The sequence below is a fragment of the Poromitra crassiceps genome (genome assembly GCF_964638095.1).
Source record: "Poromitra crassiceps genome assembly, chromosome: 3".
Classification (NCBI taxonomy): domain Eukaryota; kingdom Metazoa; phylum Chordata; class Actinopteri; order Beryciformes; family Melamphaidae; genus Poromitra; species Poromitra crassiceps.
In genome coordinates, this window is record NC_139625.1 from 83,494,835 (window position 1) to 83,516,759 (window position 21,925).

The following is a 21,925-nucleotide window of genomic DNA, read 5'->3' on the forward strand; positions in this document are numbered from 1 at the left end:
CCGTGTTGTCAAAAACGTCGGGTAAACAGCTAGACAATGCACTTAAGTTCCGCAACAAATACATGACCTGAAAGGGATACATTTCCTCATTTGATTGCCATACGGGGCGTTTTCCACTTATAATAACGCTTATATATAATTTCGTTACTAGTTACATTTATCAATCATTTAGTGTGAGGTTTTAAAAAATCTGCTCAGTGGTGCAGAAGAGCCCGGACACATTTTACAGTCGCACCAAATAAACATGGCGGCCGCCTCACAGTCAGAAATGTGTGACAGAAATGCACATGAAGAAATGGACTCTGCCATGGAAACGGGCGACGGCTTGACTAACGAGAAAGACACAATTGAAGCTGAAAAGAAAGGCGAGACCGAAAACGGGCACGAAGCAGAGGACCCTTTTAAGAAACCGGCCGTCTTCGCTGCGCCTTCTCTCGCCAGCAAACGCGCCAGTCCTGCGCCCTCAAAACCTGCAGCCGCGACGTTAGCCGAGCCAAGCAGAGAACAAGAAAAACACAATGCAGAAGTAGACACCTCCAGCACTACTACTACTGCTAGTGAGGTGCTTCCAGGTAGGCCTGCAACTAACTAACACTATTGATTCATTTCTCGACTAATCGATTAGTTGTTCGGTCTATAAAATGTCACAAAATGGTGAAAAATATCACTTTCCCCCCAAAGCTGTTTTCTTTTGTCCTGACAAACTGTCAGTCCACAACCCAAAGATAATCACAGAAGACTAAAGAAACCAGAAAACATTCACATTTAAGAGGCTGGAACAAGATACTTTTATAGTATTTGTTTCTTTTCTTAAAAATTCGTCTAAACGATTATGATTAAAACAATTGTTGGTGATTAATTTTCTGTCATCGATTAATGGACTACCTGTTGCAGCTGTGCCTCCAGCAGGTCCTGAAAAAGAAAATAACTCCCCCGAAAAAGGCCAGGAAAAAGATGGTGAACAAGGTGACACGGAAAAGGCCGTGGCTCCTGCCAAGACTAAGCAAGAAGCCAGACCCAAGGTGCTACCTGCCAGGGGGCCACCGGCTGGGAAGTTCCCCCCTCTCCCGTACACAGAGCCTCCATGGGGAGGGACGGCAGCAGAGATCCCCTATGCTCTTGAAATTCTCAAGGATGGTGCCATAGTGGATACGGTACCCCTCACGCACAGAAGTTACTTTGTGGTTGGACGTTTACCTGTGTGTGATGTATCCCTGGACCATCCCTCCATCTCCAGGTACTAGAGCTGGACGATATGGCTCAAATCTATATTAGTAATAAAAATAGAGTCCGCACACTGGCAGCTGCTCCCAAATATTTATTTGACCACAAAAAAGTGACGTTTCGGGCAAAGCCCTTCCTCAGACATAAATGTAGTGTAGGGCCACACCCCTTAAGTACCCTCGCAGGGGTCACCTGACACATCATGTGATACATATAATTAAACATACAGTGCACTTGTTCACATAATCAAATGGCAACTGGCAATATCAAAACATAATGGGCTACATGCACAACTCCACTACTTCCTGAAATTAGTACAGCTTCTTTATTTCCTGTCATCACTATTGGATGAACTGATTAATGTCAGGTGTGCTGCAGTCACAACAATGATCAGGCACACCTGATTAATCAGTTCATCCAATAGTGTAGGACAGGAAATAAAGAAGCTGTACTAATTTCAGGAAGTAAAAAAGTTGTGCATGTAGCCTATTGTCTCAAAGGACAATAATGGAAGTTTTCAGAACAACTTGAATATCACATAAACTGGGGTTATCAGGTATAAACCGTCATAATGAAATGTAATATTTAAGAAGAAAGTGTGATGTGAACTATTAATAGAACTATTCAAATCTATATTACAATATAAGTCAAGGTTACCGTATTTTATTTGTCTATAAAAATAAAATAAGGTCCGCACACTGGAATTAGGATGCTCCCGGTCACTTTATTAACGTTTCGTTCAAAAAGAACTTCATCAGAAGTCCGGGCACCTGCATAAGTAGATGTGCGCACTCTACTTTTCTCTTCACTATTTTATTTGTCTCCCATGGGAGACATGCGGCTTGGATTAGAGGAGAAAAGCTGCATCACACACAGACAATACATTAGAACACATTCAATTGTGACATGTGCAAACACTAGCTCAAGATAGAGCAAAACAACAAGATGAAACAAAACCTGAGGTAGTCACATAGTCATTGACACTAATAAAGGCATACTTCTCAGACCAGCATACACATCCCAATACAAAATACAATAGATTAGAGTGCAGTTAGGTAAACAATGATACTACTGTATCTCACTTTACATTACATGCAAGCAAACAAGTGATTGTTAGACTTGACATGTAAGCAAGCAGGCGATTGTTAGAGCCTGTGGAGTTATCTCAGAGCCTCCTGTTTTTCTGTCTGTCCTCCAGGGGGAGCCTGTTAATACATTTAATTGATAAAGGGACAAATGAATGCTTGTAACCAGTGTGCTTACACAGAGGGACCCTGTATCTTGTACCAGAGTTCATTAGCACATATTCAGGGTTCAACACATGGGAGGAGTCAGATCAAATCTTGTTAGCCTGCTGAATGGTGGACTGCTCACAAATGTAGTGAGGGGTGTGGGGTGGGCATTCCCATGATTTTCCCTGACGTTTTGACCAGAGTAAAATATTTGAGCTTTGGACCTGTTAGGTTTCCGAACCAGCTGTTAATGCATAACATAAAATGGACTCTATGGTTGCTCTATAAAAAAACATATCAATAAATATAAAATATATATATTTAAAAAATCTCTGCAGACACCAAAAACTCTGAGCCTTCGAAGAAAATGGGTGGCTGATGGATTCTTGCACAGACACTTGCTTGTGCTTGTGCCAGCTAAGTTCCTTATCAATGTGGACCCCTAAGTATTTATACTTTATATCAGTCGGTGCAATAATTATTACGATATTAGTCAATTAGTGTGTTAACGCTATAAAGGCCATGGGAAAAACTGCCAAGAATGTCCATTTATGTCACAACGGATGTCTGCACCTACAAGCATTCTGAAAAACTAATGTGCCAATTCTATTGTATTCTGCTTGAACGCATTGCACTGACTCAGCACTCTGTAATGAAAGGGTGCTGCACAGAGTCAGTGACTGATGCTGTCAATAAACTATATTGAAAATATCGGAAATTTATTAAAAATAATATATCATTGTTATTGAGGCATATTTTATTGCCCTAGATATAATAATAATATAATAATGTTGATTTATTGTCCATTCCTACCAGGTACCATGCAATCATACAGTACCGTGGGCAGCCCGGTGAGGAGGAGGAGGAGTCGTCGATCGGAGAGGAGAAAGGGTTTTACGTCCATGATTTGGGCAGCACACACGGTACCGTGGTGAATAAGAACAAGATCCCCCCAAAGACCTACATCAGGCTTCGTGTTGGCCACGTGCTGAAGTTTGGTGGGAGCACCAGGCTGTTTATCCTGCAGGTAAAGCGCATGCTGTGAACCCACATTTTTGTCTTGATATGATTTCACTCATAACAATATGATCACCCAAGAACGTTACTGCTTTGTAAAGGTGATCTATGAAAAGCAAGTCTGTCACTTGTCTTCTTCCCGCAGGGTCCGGAATTTGATGAGGAGGAGGAGTCGGAGCTGACGGTGACAGAGCTGAGGGAGCGCGCCCGCAAACAGAGGGCGGAGCTGGAGAAGAGGATGGCGGGAGAAGGTTCTGACGATGACGACGACAGTGAGGGGAAGGAGGAGGAAGAAGAATGCGGAAGCAAGGAGGGCAAGGGGAAAACATCAAAGAAAGACTCAGGCTGTTCGTGGGGAATGGGTAAGCTTTGCTGCAAAGAATGGAAACAGTCCACCCTTTATTTATATTTAAACTATAACTAAGACTTTCACGTTATCTCAAAAAAGTTGCCAGTGTGGCAGGTGACCATATTGATTTATCTTTTAAAGACACATTTGCCCAGCATTTGGGCAGGTGTTAATTTCAGACCCTGCTGGTCGCTGCACTAAGCCTTGTCATCTGTGTCGACATGTGGCTGCCTTATCGTCCTCCATGGGCAAGTAACTTGAGACGCAAAGTAATCCCATGGTTCTCTCTCTTCCCCTCTCTCCATATGTCCACCCTGGTTCTCTCTCTTCCCCTCTCTCTATATGTCCACCCTGGTTCTCTCTCTTCCCCTCTCTCCATATGTCCACCCTGTAGACGAGGAAGCAGTCCCGGAGGAAGACGAGGATGAGGAAAACCCATTTGCCACAGAGTTCCATGAAGATCAAGAGGCCGCCTACCTGAAAGACCCCAAGAAGGCATTGCAGGGCTTCTACGACAGAGAAGGTGAGTGCTCAATGAGATATGCATACTTTCTACGTGCTTATATATAATGATTCTGGACAGGCTGTGGTTAGTAATGGTTTGGATTGGAAAGGTTTTGCTGGTTATTGACTAATAACATTGAAATGAATGAGTCAAACTGTATTGGTGAGATGGAGATCACAGAGAAATCGATTATTTTCTTTCCCTTATGGTCTATGACTTTGTGTTATCCCAGGGGAGGAACTGGAGTTTGAGTATGAAGACCAAAACCATGGCACCTGGCTCTGCAGAATAAAGTAAGTGGAAGCACATGGACATGATATAGAGCACTGGTTCTCAACGTGGGGTCTGGGGGCCACCTGGCGTCCTTGAGAGAGGTCCAATGGGTCCACATAAAAATCACTGCCGATCTTTCGGCAAAGACTAAAAACACACCTTTTCAGGCTCCATCTGGGCCCTTCTTGAACTAACATCTTTCTCTCTCTCTCTCTCTCTCTCTCTCTCTCTCTCTCTCTCTCTCTCTCTCTCAAAAAAAAACTTTACCACTATTCCTTCAGAAGTTGTAGCTGTCATAGACTGTGTTGCATAGTTGATTTCTCTATTGCTGACAAAAATGTGTTATTGTAAGTCGCTTTGGATAAAAGCATCTGCCAAATGACGTAATGTAGATAATTCTTATAATAGTTTCTCTCTACCTACAATACAGATAGTCATGGAATTCAAAATGGACAAAATTATATATCAAAACATTCTCAGATTTGGGTCTGAGAGACAAAATCTCACCAAATGGGGTGGCCCTAATGTGGACTAAATTAGGGGTCCTTGATATGAAAAAGTTTGAGAATCACTGATATAAATTTCTGGTCCAATAATCAGATTCTACGCTTATGCATTTTTTATTTGTTTTTGATAAGCAGAACTTTGCAAACTGATGTGTTTGCATCCTGCGATTCATGTGTGTCTTCCTTTTCAGGCTGCCAGTGGACGATGCCTTGATTCATGTGTGTCTTCCTTTTCAGGCTGCCAGTGGACGATGCCTTGATTCATGTGTGTCTTCCTCTTCAGGCTGCCAGTGGACGATGCCTTGATTCATGTGTGTCTTCCTTTTCAGGCTGCCAGTGGACGATGCCTTGATTCATGTGTGTCTTCCTCTTCAGGCTGCCAGTGGACGATGCCTTGATTCATGTGTGTCTTCCTTTTCAGGCTGCCAGTGGACGATGCCTTGATTCATGTGTGTCTTCCTTTTCAGGCTGCCAGTGGACGATGCGTTGGGCAGGCAGCTGGTTGATTCATGTGTGTCTTCCTTTTCAGGCTGCCAGTGGACGATGCGTTGGGCAGGCAGCTGGTTGATTCATGTGTGTCTTCCTCTTCAGGCTGCCAGTGGACGATGCGTTGGGCAGGCAGCTGGTTGATTCATGTGTGTCTTCCTCTTCAGGCTGCCAGTGGACGATGCGTTGGGCAGGCAGCTGGTTGATATATGTGTGTCTTCCTCTTCAGGCTGCCAGTGGACGATGCGTTGGCAGGGCTCCAAACTCGTTTTTTTCCAGGTAGCACTTGTGCTACCTACTGTTTCATTAGGTAGCACAAAAATAAATTAGGTAGCACCATATTTTTTGATGTGAGTTAATGAGTGAGAAGACTGTGATTTGATCATGACAGTTGGGCTTTTGGTGAAAGGAAGAAGAGGACTCCTCAAGCACCCTTGAGGAGTCTTTAGGAAAACACCTCTACCTTTAGTATGAGAGAAGAGAAATGGACTTAGGCAATAACTATAAATTGCTGGTTTTGATGTTTCACAAGTTCTCTCGCAAAGTCTTTGGCTGTTACTTATATGTTGTTGTTTTTTTTAACTATAGCCTGCTAATCACTATTTAATGTCCCAGGAGATGAGTCTAGTAAAAGGGACAGCAGCTTCCACTTGCATGGAAGGATATTTTTTGACAGTGCTACATGTGGTCTTTTCAGGTAGGTATGCTCTTGAGGTACAGTGACTAACTTGTACAGTTGTCATATTAGTGTATTATCAGCATTTTAATTTGTGCTTTTGCCATTTAAGTGGATAGTTGATAGTCCTCTAGGCTATTAAATGTTTTGTTATTATTTGTATTTTTTATTTTTTTTTGTCTTTTTGTAGTGTTATTTTTCCCATGAAGTGGGAATGAAATGAGTCTTGCACTGAAAGCATATCCTACATAGGTGAACAGCAGTATTATCAAAGATCAAATTGGAGTCTCTTAAGTATGTGCTTTTGTGGCAAATTGATTCCCAGATACCTCATTGATTTCAGCGCACACACACACACACACACACACACACACACACACACACACACACACACACACACACACACACACACACACACGATCCCCCTTTTAGATTTCTAACCCAACATAGGATAAGCAATAACCACGCCCTGTGGCGCTGGGATTGGCCAGGAGCAACACTGGAGGGCACGCAGCCCAGCGATTTCATGAATCAACTGAAGAGCTCTTGAGAAGGACAGCGGGCTGCTGTGAGTGCCTTCTGCCCGCTGCTGCCTAGCTGTTCCTGTGTTTATTTTGATTTGTTCTGGTACACCGTCCTCGTCCATGTCTCCCTGTCATATCTATGATCGTTCCCGTTTTCCCCTCGGCTATTCAACACGTCCTCACCGCCCTCGCAAACTGATCGATCATTTCCTCATTCCTCCGATGATCAAACACATCTCTTGATTACTTTCTCCCGTTTTCTCCTGGCTGGCACAGAGGAAGGCGACTCCAGCTCGGCGTTTCAATTGCGTTTCTCCTGTCTGCACAAGGAAGCGTTACCCGTTCTCTGCTTTTCCTCCTGCTCAATTTCAAAACAACAGCTGCGGTATGTGTTTGATCGCGTGCTGTCGGCTACCCTTTGAAGGCAGGGACCTGTGTCTGTGTGACAGGCTGGGCAAGTGTTTGCTGCAGGCGCTGCACCAATAAAAACAGCACAGAGGCACGCGCAGGCAGACGGGGAGCAGAGGGGACAGAAAGATGCGATCTGAAGCAGGCGATTGGTTGGGGGGGAAAAAAATATTATCCTCTCTCATTCTCCCAAGTCGCACGAGTGCGACCTGATTGCAAATTAACTCGCACATTTTGAAATTAGGTGGCACATGCGACCTAATAGGTCGCACTTTGGAGCCCTGTGCGTTGGGCAGGCAGCTGGTTGATTCATGTGTGTCTTCCTTTTCAGGCTGCCAGTGGACGATGCGTTGGGCAGGCAGCTGGTTGATTCATGTGTGTCTTCTAGGGGTGTCACAATATATCGTCCCACGAAATTTCGCGATAGTAAAACGTCACGATATGTATCGTTGAGATGAAATCTCATATCGTGAAAAAAAAAAAAAAAATTTTTTTTTTTTTTTTCAAAAGTAGACAAAGAAACGTCTTTGTTTGTTGAAGTTCAATGTGTGGAAAGTAGTTCAGTTGAACAAGACTCTGAAGAGACACATGAGAAGTTATACAGGAGAGAAACCATTCAATTGAGTTTCTGGCAAAACTGTTTACTTGACAGGAAAAACTGAAGATGCATAAAAAATAGACTAAGAAAAGTCTTGTTGTTTGAGTTTGAAGAAAAACTGAAGATGCATAATGAGAATTTATACTGCTGAGAAACCTTTTAGTTCAAAGTAAATCTAAGTGACGGTGTAACTCATTCTATTTCAAGATAAGCCTTATCTCCAATCTCATGTTTTTTCTAGTTGTTATTGTAATAACAATTTCCCACAACAGCATGTTTTGTATTTGTGCATTTCAAATAAAATACTACTTTTCCAGTCATATATTGTCATTATTCAAGTTTAAAAAAATATTGTTAAAATCGTATCGTATCGTTATCGTGAACCCAGTATCGTGATACATATCGTATCGTGAACTGAGTGTATCGTGACACCCCTAGTGTCTTCCTTTTCAGGCTGCCAGTGGACGATGCGTTGGGCAGGCAGCTGGTTGATTCATGTGTGTCTTCCTCTTCAGGCTGCCAGTGGACGATGCGTTGGGCAGGCAGCTGGTTGATTCATGTGTGTCTTCCTCTTCAGGCTGCCAGTGGACGATGCGTTGGGCAGGCAGCTGGTTGCTGAGGTGACTCTCACAGGGAAGAAGAAAGAAGCTGCTGTCCAGTGTTGTTTGGAGGCGTGTCGCATCCTGGAGGCCAGAGGGCTCCTGCGCCAGGAAGCAGGTGGGACTGTTTGATAGCAGGAAGCAGGTGGGACTGTTTGATAGCAGGAAGCAGGTGGGACTGTTTGATAGCAGGAAGCAGATGGGACTGTTTGATAGCAGGAAGCAGATGGGACTGTTTGATAGCAGGAAGCAGGTGGGACTGTTTGATAGCAGGAAGCAGGTGGGACTGTTTGATAGCAGGAAGCAGGTGGGACTGTTTGATAGCAGGAAGCAGGTGGGACTGTTTGATAGCAGGAAGCAGATGGGACTGTTTGATAGCAGGAAGCAGATGGGACTGTTTGATAGCAGGAAGCAGATGGGACTGTTTGATAGCAGGAAGCAGGTGGGACTGTTTGATAGCAGGAAGCAGGTGGGACTGTTTGATAGCAGGAAGCAGGTGGGACTGTTTGATAGCAGGAAGCAGGTGGGACTGTTTGATAGCAGGAAGCAGGTGGGACTGTTTGATAGCAGGAAGCAGGTGGGACTGTTTGATAGCAGGAAGCAGGTGGGACTGTTTGATAGCAGGAAGCAGGTGGGACTGTTTGATAGCAGGAAGCAGGTGGGACTGTTTGATAGCAGGAAGCAGGTGGGACTGTTTGATAGCAGGAAGCAGGTGGGACTGTTTGATAGCAGGAAGCAGGTGGGACTGTTTGATACCAGGAAGTAGGGATGGGCGAGAGTACTCGGGTACTCGAGTACTCGTTCATAACGTCAGTACTCGAGTAACGTTTCCGCTGTTCGGGTACTCGCCCCACTCCCCACCCCTTTAAAATGGTCTAAATCTACGCATGCATCGTTATGTGGATCTAGCAGCATGAACTGCACGGGCGTCAAGTCAGCCAGAATGTACAAGTACGTCATCCGCTTTGTTGATTTCAAAATAAAAGTTGTAACCTTATTTATTTTGAGTAATGCGTTACAGCCATAGTTTCACGCCATATAACATCACAACGAGTATTTTGATACAAGGTTTGCTGCTTCGTTCGTTGAAATAGCCTTTTCTCGTCCAACGTGCATAAATAAGCTATTTACTTTTGTTTAAGTAACATTATTTTGAAAGTTTTAACCGGAAGTTTTCCAGCTCATCCCGAAAATAGTGGCTGAAGATATGCTCCCGAAGGAGAAAGATGCACGCTTCTTCATAGCGCACGCCCGATAAAACTCATTCAAAACTTTGCAGTAGTTTACTGACTACACTGTCGTTTCCCATAACGTTAGTCACAAGAAATGTGGAGAAAGAATCGCTTTTTGGGAGACAATCGTTTCATGGTGATCACTATTTAGCTGCAGCTGCAACGTTAATCACACTGGTCAGTGGTCAGTTTTCTCTTTTTGGCAGAACACCGGACCTTGTAATCCGTGGATTTACGTTAGTGTAACAGTGATCATAAAGTAAAATGGATGATACTGGACAATGGACATGTATTGGAATTGAGCCTTCGCTTGTTTGACAACAATATTGTCCGCTCCGAAGCGCTAATGCCATCCATCCAACCATCGGAGATGCTGTCTGAGGTAGGCTTTAGACCAGGGGTGCCCACACTTTTTCAGCTTGCGAGCTACTTTTAAAATGACCAAGTCAAAGTGAGCTACCAAGCATATTTATTTATATATATATACACTGAGTATACAGTGGAAAACAGTGGAACAGTGGAAAAACAGTGGAAACAGTGGAAAAACAGTGGAAACAGTGGAAAAACAGTAAAAAAAAAAAAAAAAAAAAATGTTTTTTTTTTTTTTTTTTTTTTCTTCCTCAATGCCATGCGATCGACCACACTACCTTCGCGATCGACCGGTCGATCGCGATCGACGTATTGGGCACCCCTGCTTTAGACGTTAGCTTAGCGTCACCTCACCTAATATCACAGTCAGTCAGTCCCTCTCCTCACATGCTCCAGGTAACGCTTTCTCCATGCAAAAATGCAAACGTTGTGTGTGAACAGCCCCACACACAGCAGATTACCCCTGCTCCGTCATTACCATAGTAATCACACAGACCCCCACCGTCCCCCCCCCCCCCCCCCCCCGCGCGCGCGAGTACTCGAGTGCTCGTTCATAATAGAAGGAGAGTACTCGAGTATTTAAATTGCTTAAAATGCCCATCCCTACCAGGAAGCAGGTGGGACTGTTTGATAGCAGGAAGCAGGTGGGACTGTTTGATAGCAGGAAGCAGGTGGGACTGTTTGATAGCAGGAAGCAGGTGGGACTGTTTGATAGCAGGAAGCAGGTGGGACTGTTTGATACCAGGAAGCAGGTGGGACTGTTTGATAGCAGGAAGCAGGTGGGACTGTTTGATAGCAGGAAGCAGGTGGGACTGTTTGATACCAGGAAGCAGGTGGGACTGTTTGATAGCAGGAAGCAGGTGGGACTGTTTGATAGCAGGAAGCAGGTGGGACTGTTTGATAGCAGGAAGCAGGTGGGACTGTTTGATAGCAGGAAGCAGGTGGGACTGTTTGATACCAGGAAGCAGGTGGGACTGTTTGATAGCAGGAAGCAGGTGGGACTGTTTGATAGCAGGAAGCAGGTGGGACTGTTTGATAGCAGGAAGCAGGTGGGACTGTTTGATAGCAGGAAGCAGGTGGGACTGTTTGATAGCAGGAAGCAGGTGGGACTGTTTGATAGCAGGAAGCAGGTGGGACTGTTTGATAGCAGGAAGCAGGTGGGACTGTTTGATACCAGGAAGCAGGTGGGACTGTTTGATAGCAGGAAGCAGGTGGGACTGTTTGATAGCAGGAAGCAGGTGGGACTGTTTGATAGCAGGAAGCAGGTGGGACTGTTTGATAGCAGGAAGCAGGTGGGACCGTTTGATACCAGGAAGCAGGTGGGACTGTTTGATACCAGGAAGCAGGTGGGACCGTTTGATACCAGGAAGCAGGTGGGACTGTTTGATACCAGGAAGCAGGTGGGACTGTTTGATAGCAGGAAGCAGGTGGGACTGTTTGATAGCAGGAAGCAGGTGGGACTGTTTGATACCAGGAAGCAGGTTGGACTGTTTGATACCAGGAAGCAGGTGGGACTGTTTGATACCAGGAAGCAGGTGGGACTGTTTGATACCAGGAAGCAGGTGGGACTGTTTGATAGCAGGAAGCAGGTGGGACTGTTTGATACCAGGAAGCAGGTGGGACTGTTTGATTAACCACCATCAGACAAGGTTTCACTTGTTCTTCTCTCAACACCAATGTTTCTCAAACCTTTTTGGCTTCAGTAGTACCCCCCTTTCCCTGACTTCTGAATCGAAGTACCCCCTTTACCTGACTGCAACATTTTTGAAAAACTACAAGAGAAAAACTATAGCATGAATTAATTGAAGTTGAAGTTATCCTTTATTTATCCCCATGGGGAAATTCATCCTCTGCATTTGACCCATCCTCTACTAGGAACCTTCCTAGAATTAGGAGCAGTGGGCAGCCGCAGTGCAGCGCCCGGGTAGCAACTCCAGTTCTTTTTGCTCTTGCCTTGGTCAGGGGCACTGACAGGAGTTTAACCCTAACATACATGTCTTTGTCTTTGAAGAATGTAACATTACAAAATAAGACATGGAGTGAAAGAGTTGCAATTAGTGCCTCCTGAGCAGATTTATTTTAATGTTTAATTTTATTTTCATGATTTATTCTTACATTTTTACATTTTCCCCGTCTTCCATTAGCCTTTTTCACCTCAGCCATTTTGTGTCTCAAAAAGGCAGGAAGTAACACGTGCATGCAAAACTTTAACGAGGGCCACGGCACTGGAACGGCTAAATTGATTGGAAGTTGGAAACCCTCATTAATGTTTGCTTGCACCTGTGTTACTTTCTGCCTTTTAGACACAAAATGGCTGCTGGTGAAAAAGGCCCATTGCCCCATGTAGTACCTCCTTGTACCCGTATGGTACGCATACCCCAGTTTGTGAACCATTAATCTACTACACCATATTTTCACAAGTGCAATAAAAGTTGTACCCACTTACAACCCCCAAATACCGCCTCCAGTGTCCCGTAAGCGCAAGAAGAAGAACTGGGAAGACGAGGACTACTATGACAGCGATGACGACACCTTTCTGGACCGAACTGGTGTCGTGGAGAAGAAGAGGCAGGAGCGCATGAAGAAGGCGGGCAAGACGGAGCAGCGGCCTGACACCTACGAGTCGCTGGTAATAATCTGCTACCCCTTTCAAGATTCAAGATTTTTATTGTCACTCCGTAGTACAAGTATCACGTGTGAAATTCTTGTGCTGTAGGCTCCGTTACAACATAGTGCAAAAAATAAAAGATAAATAAATAAAAACAAGAGGCAACAAGCAATAAAGCAGTAAGACACGCCACAGACAGTGGCATATTCACTGCCCATAGTGCAAATGGCATGAACATACTTTAAACATAATTAAACATAATAACATTCTGTTAGGTGCAAATAGCATATACCTAATTAAACATACTATTGAACATTAGTCATACGTGATGGTAGCAGCTGCAGTGCGGTACAGTACGGCTACTACACTATTTGTATATGTTAAGGAGTCTCGTGGCCTGTGAGAAGAAACTGTCCCTCAAGCGATTTGTGCGTGCTCTTGGGACCCTGTATCTCACACACACACAACTTGACACCTACGAGTCGCTGGTAATAATCTGCTACCCCTTTCACACACACAACTGCTAATGCTAAATGCTAACACAGTAGGCTACATAAAATAAGCACAGCAGAAACATCTGATAGGTCGAATCACCGTGTTTAGCTAAGGTATATATCTTTAGACATTATAGTTATGGCTGAAAATAAAAACAGAAATAAGCAATAAACAATTTGTCGATATCTCCACAATTCAAATCAATTGCCAGTTGTCTACCCGGAAGTAGTCTCTCAAGCCAGACTATCTCTTCTACAATCCTCGAATGCTCCATAGAGACACAGCGTGAAATAGGTAATGCCCATCACGGGGGAAATCGCTCCGTTCACTCCCATAGAACAGCGTAATTTTCCTTGAATTAAACATAAGCTAAAAGCTGTTGTGTGGTGGGCTGCGCACACAACAAATGTAAAAAATCTCCAGTTAAAGTTTTTTTGTACTCCTGAGCAAAACAAGGAAGCCATTGAGAATTGGCGAGAAGGAAAATGTGGATCTAGCTGTCAAGGAAGTAAGTTGGAGTGTTCATCTTCCGTATATACGATCTTTTGGTGCAACACGCAACCATGCACGTGACATAGGAGAACGCCAGGATTGGAGGGGGGGGTTTCTGTTTTCCCCCGTTTTGGGCGTGGCTTCTGAATGATGATGCGCTCCACCCAGTGTCTCTATGGACAGTCTGTGCGTTTGCCCATTAAAATGTGGCCAGAGGCAGACCGGAAGGAAGTTCAATGGTATTCGACCAATCACGACACATGTAAACATAACCGAGGCAGGTGATTCTGGAAATGAGCGGATGTCTCGCCTTTAGGGAGGACCAACTTTCCCCTCTATGAAGTACAGCCGTAGTTTGTCGGGAGCATGCATATTGCGGGAGCCAGTGCGTCTGTTTTAAGAGACTAGCACGGTAGTGGACTGTTGTCGTTGGCGCGACGTCACAGTGATTTGGTTCATAGTGGGAAGCAGAACTTCTGTTGCTTATGTGTTTGATTTTCAATAAGGTGTCCAAGCTGGCAGCGGTGGAGAAGGAGCTGGCAGAGGTTCAGAAAAAGCTCAGCTCTGGTGGGAGAGGTGAGTCAAGGTGTTGCAGTGCCCTTAGGTGCCGCTATCTTTAAATAGTCCCATCTCCGTCCAGTGTATGTGATGTGCCCTTGTGTCAATGTAGAGCCTGTATATCTATCAGACCCTTCTGCTTGTTCCTCCCTCTCAGACAGCTCTGGCTCTTCCACTGACGACCCCCTGGACGCCTTCATGAGTGCGGTGCGAAGCGAGGTGGTGATGGACGGCGTGGAGCGCAGGAAGCTCCACGTGCACGTGGCTGACCTGCGCAAGGAGGCCCAGCGGCTACGCAGGCTGGTGGAGCTCACGCGGCCTGCCCAGATGCCCTCCCTGCAGCCAGGGTGAGACACCACAAGCCTTCTTCAGGGGTCCCATAGGTTTAGGAATTTTGTAGAAACTGTAGAGAGCTGTATTTTAAGGACAGTCAGAGAATTGAAGAGATTCCCCGAAGGCACAAAATGTCAGGGAATTTGACAAATGGGTCATTTTGAGATCATCTACCGGACTGCATTTTACAGCCTCATACATCCCTTAGCATTAGATAGATCAGTGGTTTTTTAAAGTGTGGCAGAGTGAGCCTCCCCTGAGAGAACATGTAGAGAGTTGCAAAAATGTTGTAGACATCTTTTATCTTTATTTTTTAAGATTTTAAAACCTCTTTATCCTTCTTGTTTCAAACATCATCAGACAGTGATGATGGGTGAGACAGCTGCTTTTCATAGCCGTCTCACCCATTGTGCAAAGTCCTTATGTGCACTCTCTGCAATATCTGTGCACCGTATAGCATTGCTTTTCATATCAATGTCTCAACACTGTGCATCAATCCTTTACATGTGCTCTGACAATAATCGGATCAATTTTGCCTCTTTATTTTGCTCAGTCAACGCGTACTTTAATGGGAACAATGAGTCTGCGTCTTTGATGCGCATACTGTATACGAGTGACCGTACAAAGGAATAAACGCACATCATCCTCTACCTGCAGTCTCTTGACCGGTACTTGCTTTTAATCATGGTCAATGCGGAAAACCCGCACTCACACAGGTATGTTGAGCTGAAGGGGATGAGGACTTTTATAACCTTGTTGGAGAGGTGGGGGAACTCCGTCTCCACACACTGTGGCAGGAGAGCGTCCTCGGGGACCAAACCATGTCAATCCAAACGATAAATAATCAGGGTCGTACTTCCTCCATTTTCTGCTCCCACCCGACGCTGTCGTCTCTCTCACTGTAGGTACTAAATAACGTTTCATTTTGCTCCACCACGGCACGTATAGCTGAAGTTAGCTACCAGAGTTTCTTCTTCTTTGATTTTTTTCCCATCGCGTCGCACCTCCTCTGAAGCTCTCTCATGCCTCCCAGGGGGGAGGCACGCCTCACAGTTTGAAAACCGCTGAGATGGTAAAAGAGTCTTCTACAACAAGGCCAAGGAACATACGCTATAACGTAGGATTAAAAACACTGGTTTATGTGAACCTTCAGGCCTGCTCACAAAGAATCACTGTGGGCTGAGCGTGTTCAGAGGAGATCCAGTCACTGAAACAATGACTAAGCATTGGCCGGTCCCACATAGCCCTGCAGTAGAATTCAGAGTATTTGTTACCAGTGAGAAACGTCCTTTACCTCAAAAGCAGAAATGTACAGTCTTAATGCTCCACCATTGTCATGGAAAGTTATGGAAATGTTGGTGATAATCTCTTAGATGTTTCAAGCGAACAGTTCTGGCAAATAGTTAATAGAGTTGTAATTTTGAAACACCCCCTCACCTAATTAGGAAGATTAGATATTCTTACCGTTAAATGTTTTCATAGCAACACGATAAATTCCATTTTACGAGTGTAACTTTATATTGATATTCTGATCTGTGTTGGGCTGATAGTGGCACCTCAGACGCACAGAAGCCCAAGAAGTCCTTACCCTTATTTGGAGCCATGAAGGGAGGGAGCAAGTTCAAGCTGAAGACTGGTACTATCGGGGTAAGTCAGTGCTGTTGATAGCTGAGAAAAGCCTCTAGTACGATTATTCTTTGAATTTCCATGTCTGTCATCTGACACGTTTATTCCTCTGTTTTACCTTTTTCTTTGTTATTTTTAATCTCTTCGCCGTTTCATCTCTTTTGCGCTCCCCCACCTTTCTCTGTAATTGAAGTTACTCTCCTGTCTCTTGTAGAAGTTGCCACCTAAGCGGCCCGACTTGCCCGCCGAGCTCTTCAACATGAAAGAGCTTCCACCAGGCGGAGAGGAGGAGGAGGAGGAGGAGGAGCAGACATCAGAGAAAAATGAGGATGATGATGGTGAAGAGTGTGCAAGTATGGCTGACTCTAACGCTGAGCCTCTGGAAGCCAGCTCGTCCATGTCCCAGGAGAGCACCCCCTCGAGGCAGCAGAGAGAGCAGCCAGCACAGTCCCACCAGTCCAAAGGTTAGATTCCATAAGAATCATTAAACCACTGTACGGTTTCTCCGGGAGGCAATAATAAGGAAATAATGGCATTATGCATTTTGGTTTATTAGGAGATTATTTCTACATGTATTCATTTATTCAGTTTCTTAAAACACCACTGGGTGGCAGTAATTCTGTAATACAAACCTCATAGTGATTGCTAGAGCTCCATTCATATTTTTCAAAACGATCATGTATTATAACAAACTGTCTAGCAAGGTTTTAAAATTGGATCTGTTTCTTCATTGTCTATTGTCAAATTAATTAGGAGTAATCTAAAATGATTATTTCAGATTAATCTTGCCCCACTTGGCTTGGAAACACCTTGTGGAACTGCAAGCTGCAATAACTTACTCGTGACAGATTGGTGCATATCCCCGATTTCAGTCAGTCAACATGTCTTTTGTTGTCATCAGGGCAAAGTCCCAAAGAGAGGAGAGACGAGGAGTCTGCAGCAGCAGCAGCAGCAGCGGGCCAGGCGCCTCACTGCAGTGCCAACAAGGCCCTGGCACCGTCGCGTGCAGGTGGGTGCTTTGCTTTGTTTGTGACTTTCTCACTGTTTCCTGAGTTGTCTTGGTTGTTTTGCGTCAGTGGTACTGAGCGCTTAACGCCCCGCCCCCTGCTGTGCGTCTCTGCAGAGCCCAAAGCAGAAGGAGAGGAAGAGCCAGTGGCCGAGCCCAGAACCAAGAGGATCGGCAAAAAGAAAGCCATCGGCCCGAGCAGGGTAGGCCCTCATTAAAGACAGTGAACGTGTCATTTTGCCATACAGAAAAATATGCATATAAAGAGCCAAAGTGAAACCTCACTTCCTGCTTTCTCCCTGTACCAGCGCTGTGAAAAATATGAATGGCGGTGAACGGAGAATAAGGTTACTTTTTTGATCCCGTTTGAATTGTGCCACACGAGGTGCCAACGCTAATTTTGTCAAATTAAAACGTAACTTTGCATGTCTAGAAAGTCGCAGTTTGTCGCCAAACTGTTGCACTAGAAGTTATAAACTGTCGCCTAAGTGACGTCACTTTCTCTACTGGCAAAGCTGAAGACCGGCGACATGCCACGAGCTATGTCGTTTTTATACGAAACTAACCCCTACAGTACGTTTCAGTTTGACGACAAACTGTGACTTTCTTGACATGCAAAGTTATGTTTTAAATTGACAAAATTAGCGTTGGCACCCCGTGGCACAATTCAAACGGGATAAAAAAAGTAACCTTATTCTCCGTCCACCACCATTCATATTTTTCGCAGCGCTGGTACAGGGAGAAAGCAGGAAGTGACGTTTCACTTTGGCTCTCTATTGTATTGCAGCTGCATATAAGTTGCTCACTTTTCCCACAGCCTCCAGTGCCGCTCTCAGGACCGTATCCAGAAGACGACCCTGATTATTGTGTCTGGGTGCCTCCTTCAGGTAAAACAACCCTATTGATTTAAATACTTCCCCTGATTTAGTATGGATCCAAGACCGACCTATTGACCATTAGATCATGTCCTCAGGCCACGTTCAAGCCTAAATAACGAGCAAGCAATGTAAATCCACAACCAATCCCGTTGGTTTTTTGTTCTGATAAGCAAGATGTAAGCTGTTTTCTCCTAAACCTTTTGGAGACCCTTTGTCTTCAGGAGCTTGTAAATAATGGCATTTTTGTAATCCAAATATGGGTCGGAGATTGCAGGACATTCACAGCAAGAGCATTACTTTATATGAAGTATTAAGTTCCATTCTCCAGAGTGGCTTTGCTAGATGGCCCGGTGCACAAGTAGGTCCTGGAAAGGCAACTTAACGCAGAAGCAATGTTCTCCTCATACATCCAGTGTGATTGTGTGATTGCACAACGTCCCACATGAAAGAAAGAGATGTTTCTCATCTGTCTTGATGAAGACACATTGACACCGATGAGGCCGCATGCTGCTGGCTCACTGGGCTAAGGAACTAAGGAAAAGGGCAAACGGAGAGAGAGGGGAAGTAAACAAGCTTTCATGGTCCATTTGTGCATTTTCATCGTTTGCCAAGGAATGCAGATCAAAGTCAGTTCAAAATGATAAGATAAGCCTGAGTGAAATCAACTTTGAAACGACTGCCAAATGCAGCTTGGATTCAAGGACAAAGCTCCTGTGTCTGTCTGCTTGTGATGACTAGCTTTGCATGAGTGCAAGACTGGTGAAGGAACAGGATGTTATTTGCTCCATTGGGAAAATTCAGTCATCTGACGTTTCAAATTTCTTAGAAGAGTCCTACCCTTTTTATTTAGTGTTATATGATCTGATTATCTTTGCTTTCTGTGAATATGACATCATACGTATGAATTAATTTGATGCTCTTCTTCATTCATAGATCAGACCGGAGATGGCCGCACCCACCTCAATGACAAGTATGGCTACTGAGGGAAGACATGACAGAGAAGATTCTCCTTTCACCTGCAGCAACACAGAGCCTTCAGTCTCCTTAGCACTGCCCTTTTCCCTCCCAACACCCATAGCCTGCTCCACTTCTGTGCCATGCTGATCTACTCTTGACAAGAACCACCTCAAGACTTTATGAGACTTTATGAGACTTAGCTTAGAAAAGCTTGAGAGAAAATGTGATTGACTGTTAATGGACCAAAAAAAGAAAATGCCCTGACTCTTCTCATTGTTGACTTGGAGGAGACTCTGGAGGAGGACAGAGCGGAGATAAGGAGGATACAGCTTTTATCCTCTGTCCCTTCAGCTGTGAAGACGCGTTTGCATTCTCAAACTGTGCAATAAACAAAAGCACACCACTCTTCACATTAGCTCCAATTGGCAGGGGCGAGGGATAGCTCCCCCTCAGTGCAGACACTGGGTGAGGGATAACTCCCTCTCAGTGCAGACACTGGGCGAGGGATAGCTCCCTCTCAGTGCAGACACTGGGTGAGGGATAACTCCCTCTCAGTGCAGACACTGGGTGAGGGATAACTCCCTCTCAGTGCAGACACTGGGTGAGGGATAACTCCCTCTCAGTGCAGACACTGGGTGAGGGATAACTCCCTCTCAGTGCAGACACTGGGTGAGGGATAACTCCCCCTCAGTGCAGACACTGGGTGAGGGATAACTCCCTCTCAGTGCAGACACTGGGCGAGGGATAGCTCCCTCTCAGTGCAGACACTGGGCGAGGGATAGCTCCCTCTCAGTGCAGACACTGGGCGAGGGATAGCTCCCTCTCAGTGCAGACACTGGGTGAGGGATAACTCCCTCTCAGTGCAGACACTGGGTGAGGGATAACTCCCTCTCAGTGCAGACACTGGGCGAGGGATAGCTCCCTCTCAGTGCAGACACTGGGCGAGGGATAGCTCCCTCTCAGTGCAGACACTGGGCGAGGGATAGCTCCCTCTCAGTGCAGACACTGGGCGAGGGATAGCTCCCTCTCAGTGCAGACACTGGGTGAGGGATAACTCCCTCTCAGTGCAGACACTGGGCGAGGGATAGCTCCCCCTCAGTGCAGACACTGGGTGAGGGATAACTCCCCCTCAGTGCAGACACTGGGTGAGGGATAACTCCCCCTCAGTGCAGACACTGGGTGAGGGATAACTCCCCCTCAGTGCAGACACTGGGTGAGGGATAACTCCCCCTCAGTGCAGACACTGGGTGAGGGATAACTCCCCCTCAGTGCAGACACTGGGTGAGGGATAACTCCCCCTCAGTGCAGACACTGGGTGAGGGATAACTCCCCCTCAGTGCAGACACTGGGCGAGGGATAACTCCCCCTCAGTGCAGACACTGGGTGAGGGATAGCTCCTCCCCCTCAGTGCAGACACTGGGCGAGGGATAACTCCCCCTCAGTGCAGACACTGGGTGAGGGATAACTCCCCCTCAGTGCAGACACTGGGTGAGGGATAACTCCCCCTCAGTGCAGACACTGGGCGAGGGATAACTCCCCCTCAGTGCAGACACTGGGCGAGGGATAACTCCCCCTCAGTGCAGACACTGGGCGAGGGATAACTCCCCCTCAGTGCAGACACTGGGTGAGGGATAACTCCCCCTCAGTGCAGACACTGGGTGAGGGATAACTCCCCCTCAGTGCAGACACTGGGTGAGGGATAGCTCCCCTTCAGTGCAGACACTGGGTGAGGGATAGCTCCTCCCCCTCAGTGCAGACACTGGGTGAGGGATAGCTCCCCCCTCAGTGCAGACACTGGGTGAGGGATAACTCCCCCTCAGTGCAGACACTGGGTGAGGGATAACTCCCCCCTCAGTGCAGACACTGGGTGAGGGATAACTCCCCCTCAGTGCAGACACTGGGTGAGGGATAGCTCCCCCCTCAGTGCAGACACTGGGTGAGGGATAACTCCCCCTCAGTGCAGACACTGGGTGAGGGATAGCTCCCCCTCAGTGCAGACACTGGGTGAGGGATAGCTCCCCCTCAGTGCAGACACTGGGTGAGGGATAGCTCCCCCTCAGTGCAGACACTGGGCGAGGGATAGCTCCTCCCCCTCAGTGCAGACACTGGGTGAGGGATAGCTCCCCCTCAGTGCAGACACTGGGTGAGGGATAGCTCCTCCCCCTCAGTGCAGACACTGGGTGAGGGATAACTCCCCCCTCAGTGCAGACACTGGGTGAGGGATAGCTCCTCCCCCTCAGTGCAGACACTGGGTGAGGGATAACTCCCCCTCAGTGCAGACACTGGGTGAGGGATAGCTCCCCCTTCAGTGCAGACACTGGGTGAGGGATAGCTCCCCCTTCAGTGCAGACACTGGGTGAGGGATAACTCCCCCCTCAGTGCAGACACTGGGTGAGGGATAGCTCCTCCCCCTCAGTGCAGACACTGGGTGAGGGATAACTCCCCCTCAGTGCAGACACTGGGTGAGGGATAACTCCCCCTCAGTGCAGACACTGGGTGAGGGATAGCTCCTCCCCCTCCCCCTCAGTGCAGACACTGGGCGAGGGATAGCTCCTCCCCCTCAGTGCAGACACTGGGCGAGGGATAGCTCCTCCCCCTCAGTGCAGACACTGGGCGAGGGATAGCTCCTCCCCCTCAGTGCAGACACACTGGGCAAGCTGCCCACTTGGTGCTTTTCAACCCTGGAAATAATGGGACTGGGTAGCACTTGGATTTTGTCATTTATTTGAATTATATCATGCAAGCAGAAAATCGAGGACTGAGCAGAAGTGTTAATTCATCTCCATTCAGCTTTCTGGTCTTTTGGCTGCTCCCCTTACAATTAAATCCACCTGACATCCAATCTGTATCCCTCCTCTTCTTTCCTTCAGTCGATTTCCGGCATATATACTTTTATACTTTTCTTTTTTCAAAGGAGAGTGTAGCACAGAGAGAGAGAAAGAGGGAGAGCATTGAAGCAGCTTTTCTGACCATC

At 46.2% G+C, this 21,925-nt stretch overlaps 1 protein-coding gene across 2 annotated transcripts; it reads left to right on the plus strand.

The window, feature by feature from the left end:
• The first annotated feature begins 280 nt into the window (after positions 1–280).
• On the plus strand, positions 281–19,390 carry slc4a1ap (solute carrier family 4 member 1 adaptor protein). 2 transcript variants are annotated; one of them, XM_083633486.1, is made up of 16 exons: positions 281–572; positions 895–1,237; positions 3,273–3,483; positions 3,619–3,835; positions 4,217–4,345; positions 4,560–4,620; positions 8,376–8,515; positions 12,467–12,627; positions 14,100–14,169; positions 14,309–14,498; positions 16,035–16,131; positions 16,325–16,574; positions 17,012–17,119; positions 17,234–17,319; positions 17,934–18,003; positions 18,928–19,390. In XM_083633486.1, exons 1-16 carry the CDS (start codon positions 296–298, stop codon positions 18,975–18,977), a joined length of 2,460 nt encoding a protein of 819 aa, XP_083489612.1. In that variant the 5' UTR covers positions 281–295; the 3' UTR covers positions 18,978–19,390. The 2 variants fall into 2 exon arrangements, with proteins under 2 accessions (XP_083489612.1, XP_083489613.1); XM_083633487.1 differs by having other exon boundaries at positions 18,933–19,390.
• The last annotated feature ends 2,535 nt before the right edge of the window (positions 19,391–21,925 follow it).

Bases quoted from the DNA above. Each gene is read 5' to 3' on its own strand.
- slc4a1ap (XM_083633486.1), top strand. From the start codon at position 296: ATGGACTCTGCCATGGAAACGGGCGACGGCTTGACTAACGAGAAAGAC. The intron at 14,499-16,034 runs GTGAGACACCAC...TTGGGCTGATAG, and splicing joins ATGCCCTCCCTGCAGCCAGG to TGGCACCTCAGACGCACAGA. The intron at 16,132-16,324 runs GTAAGTCAGTGC...TGTCTCTTGTAG, and splicing joins TGAAGACTGGTACTATCGGG to AAGTTGCCACCTAAGCGGCC.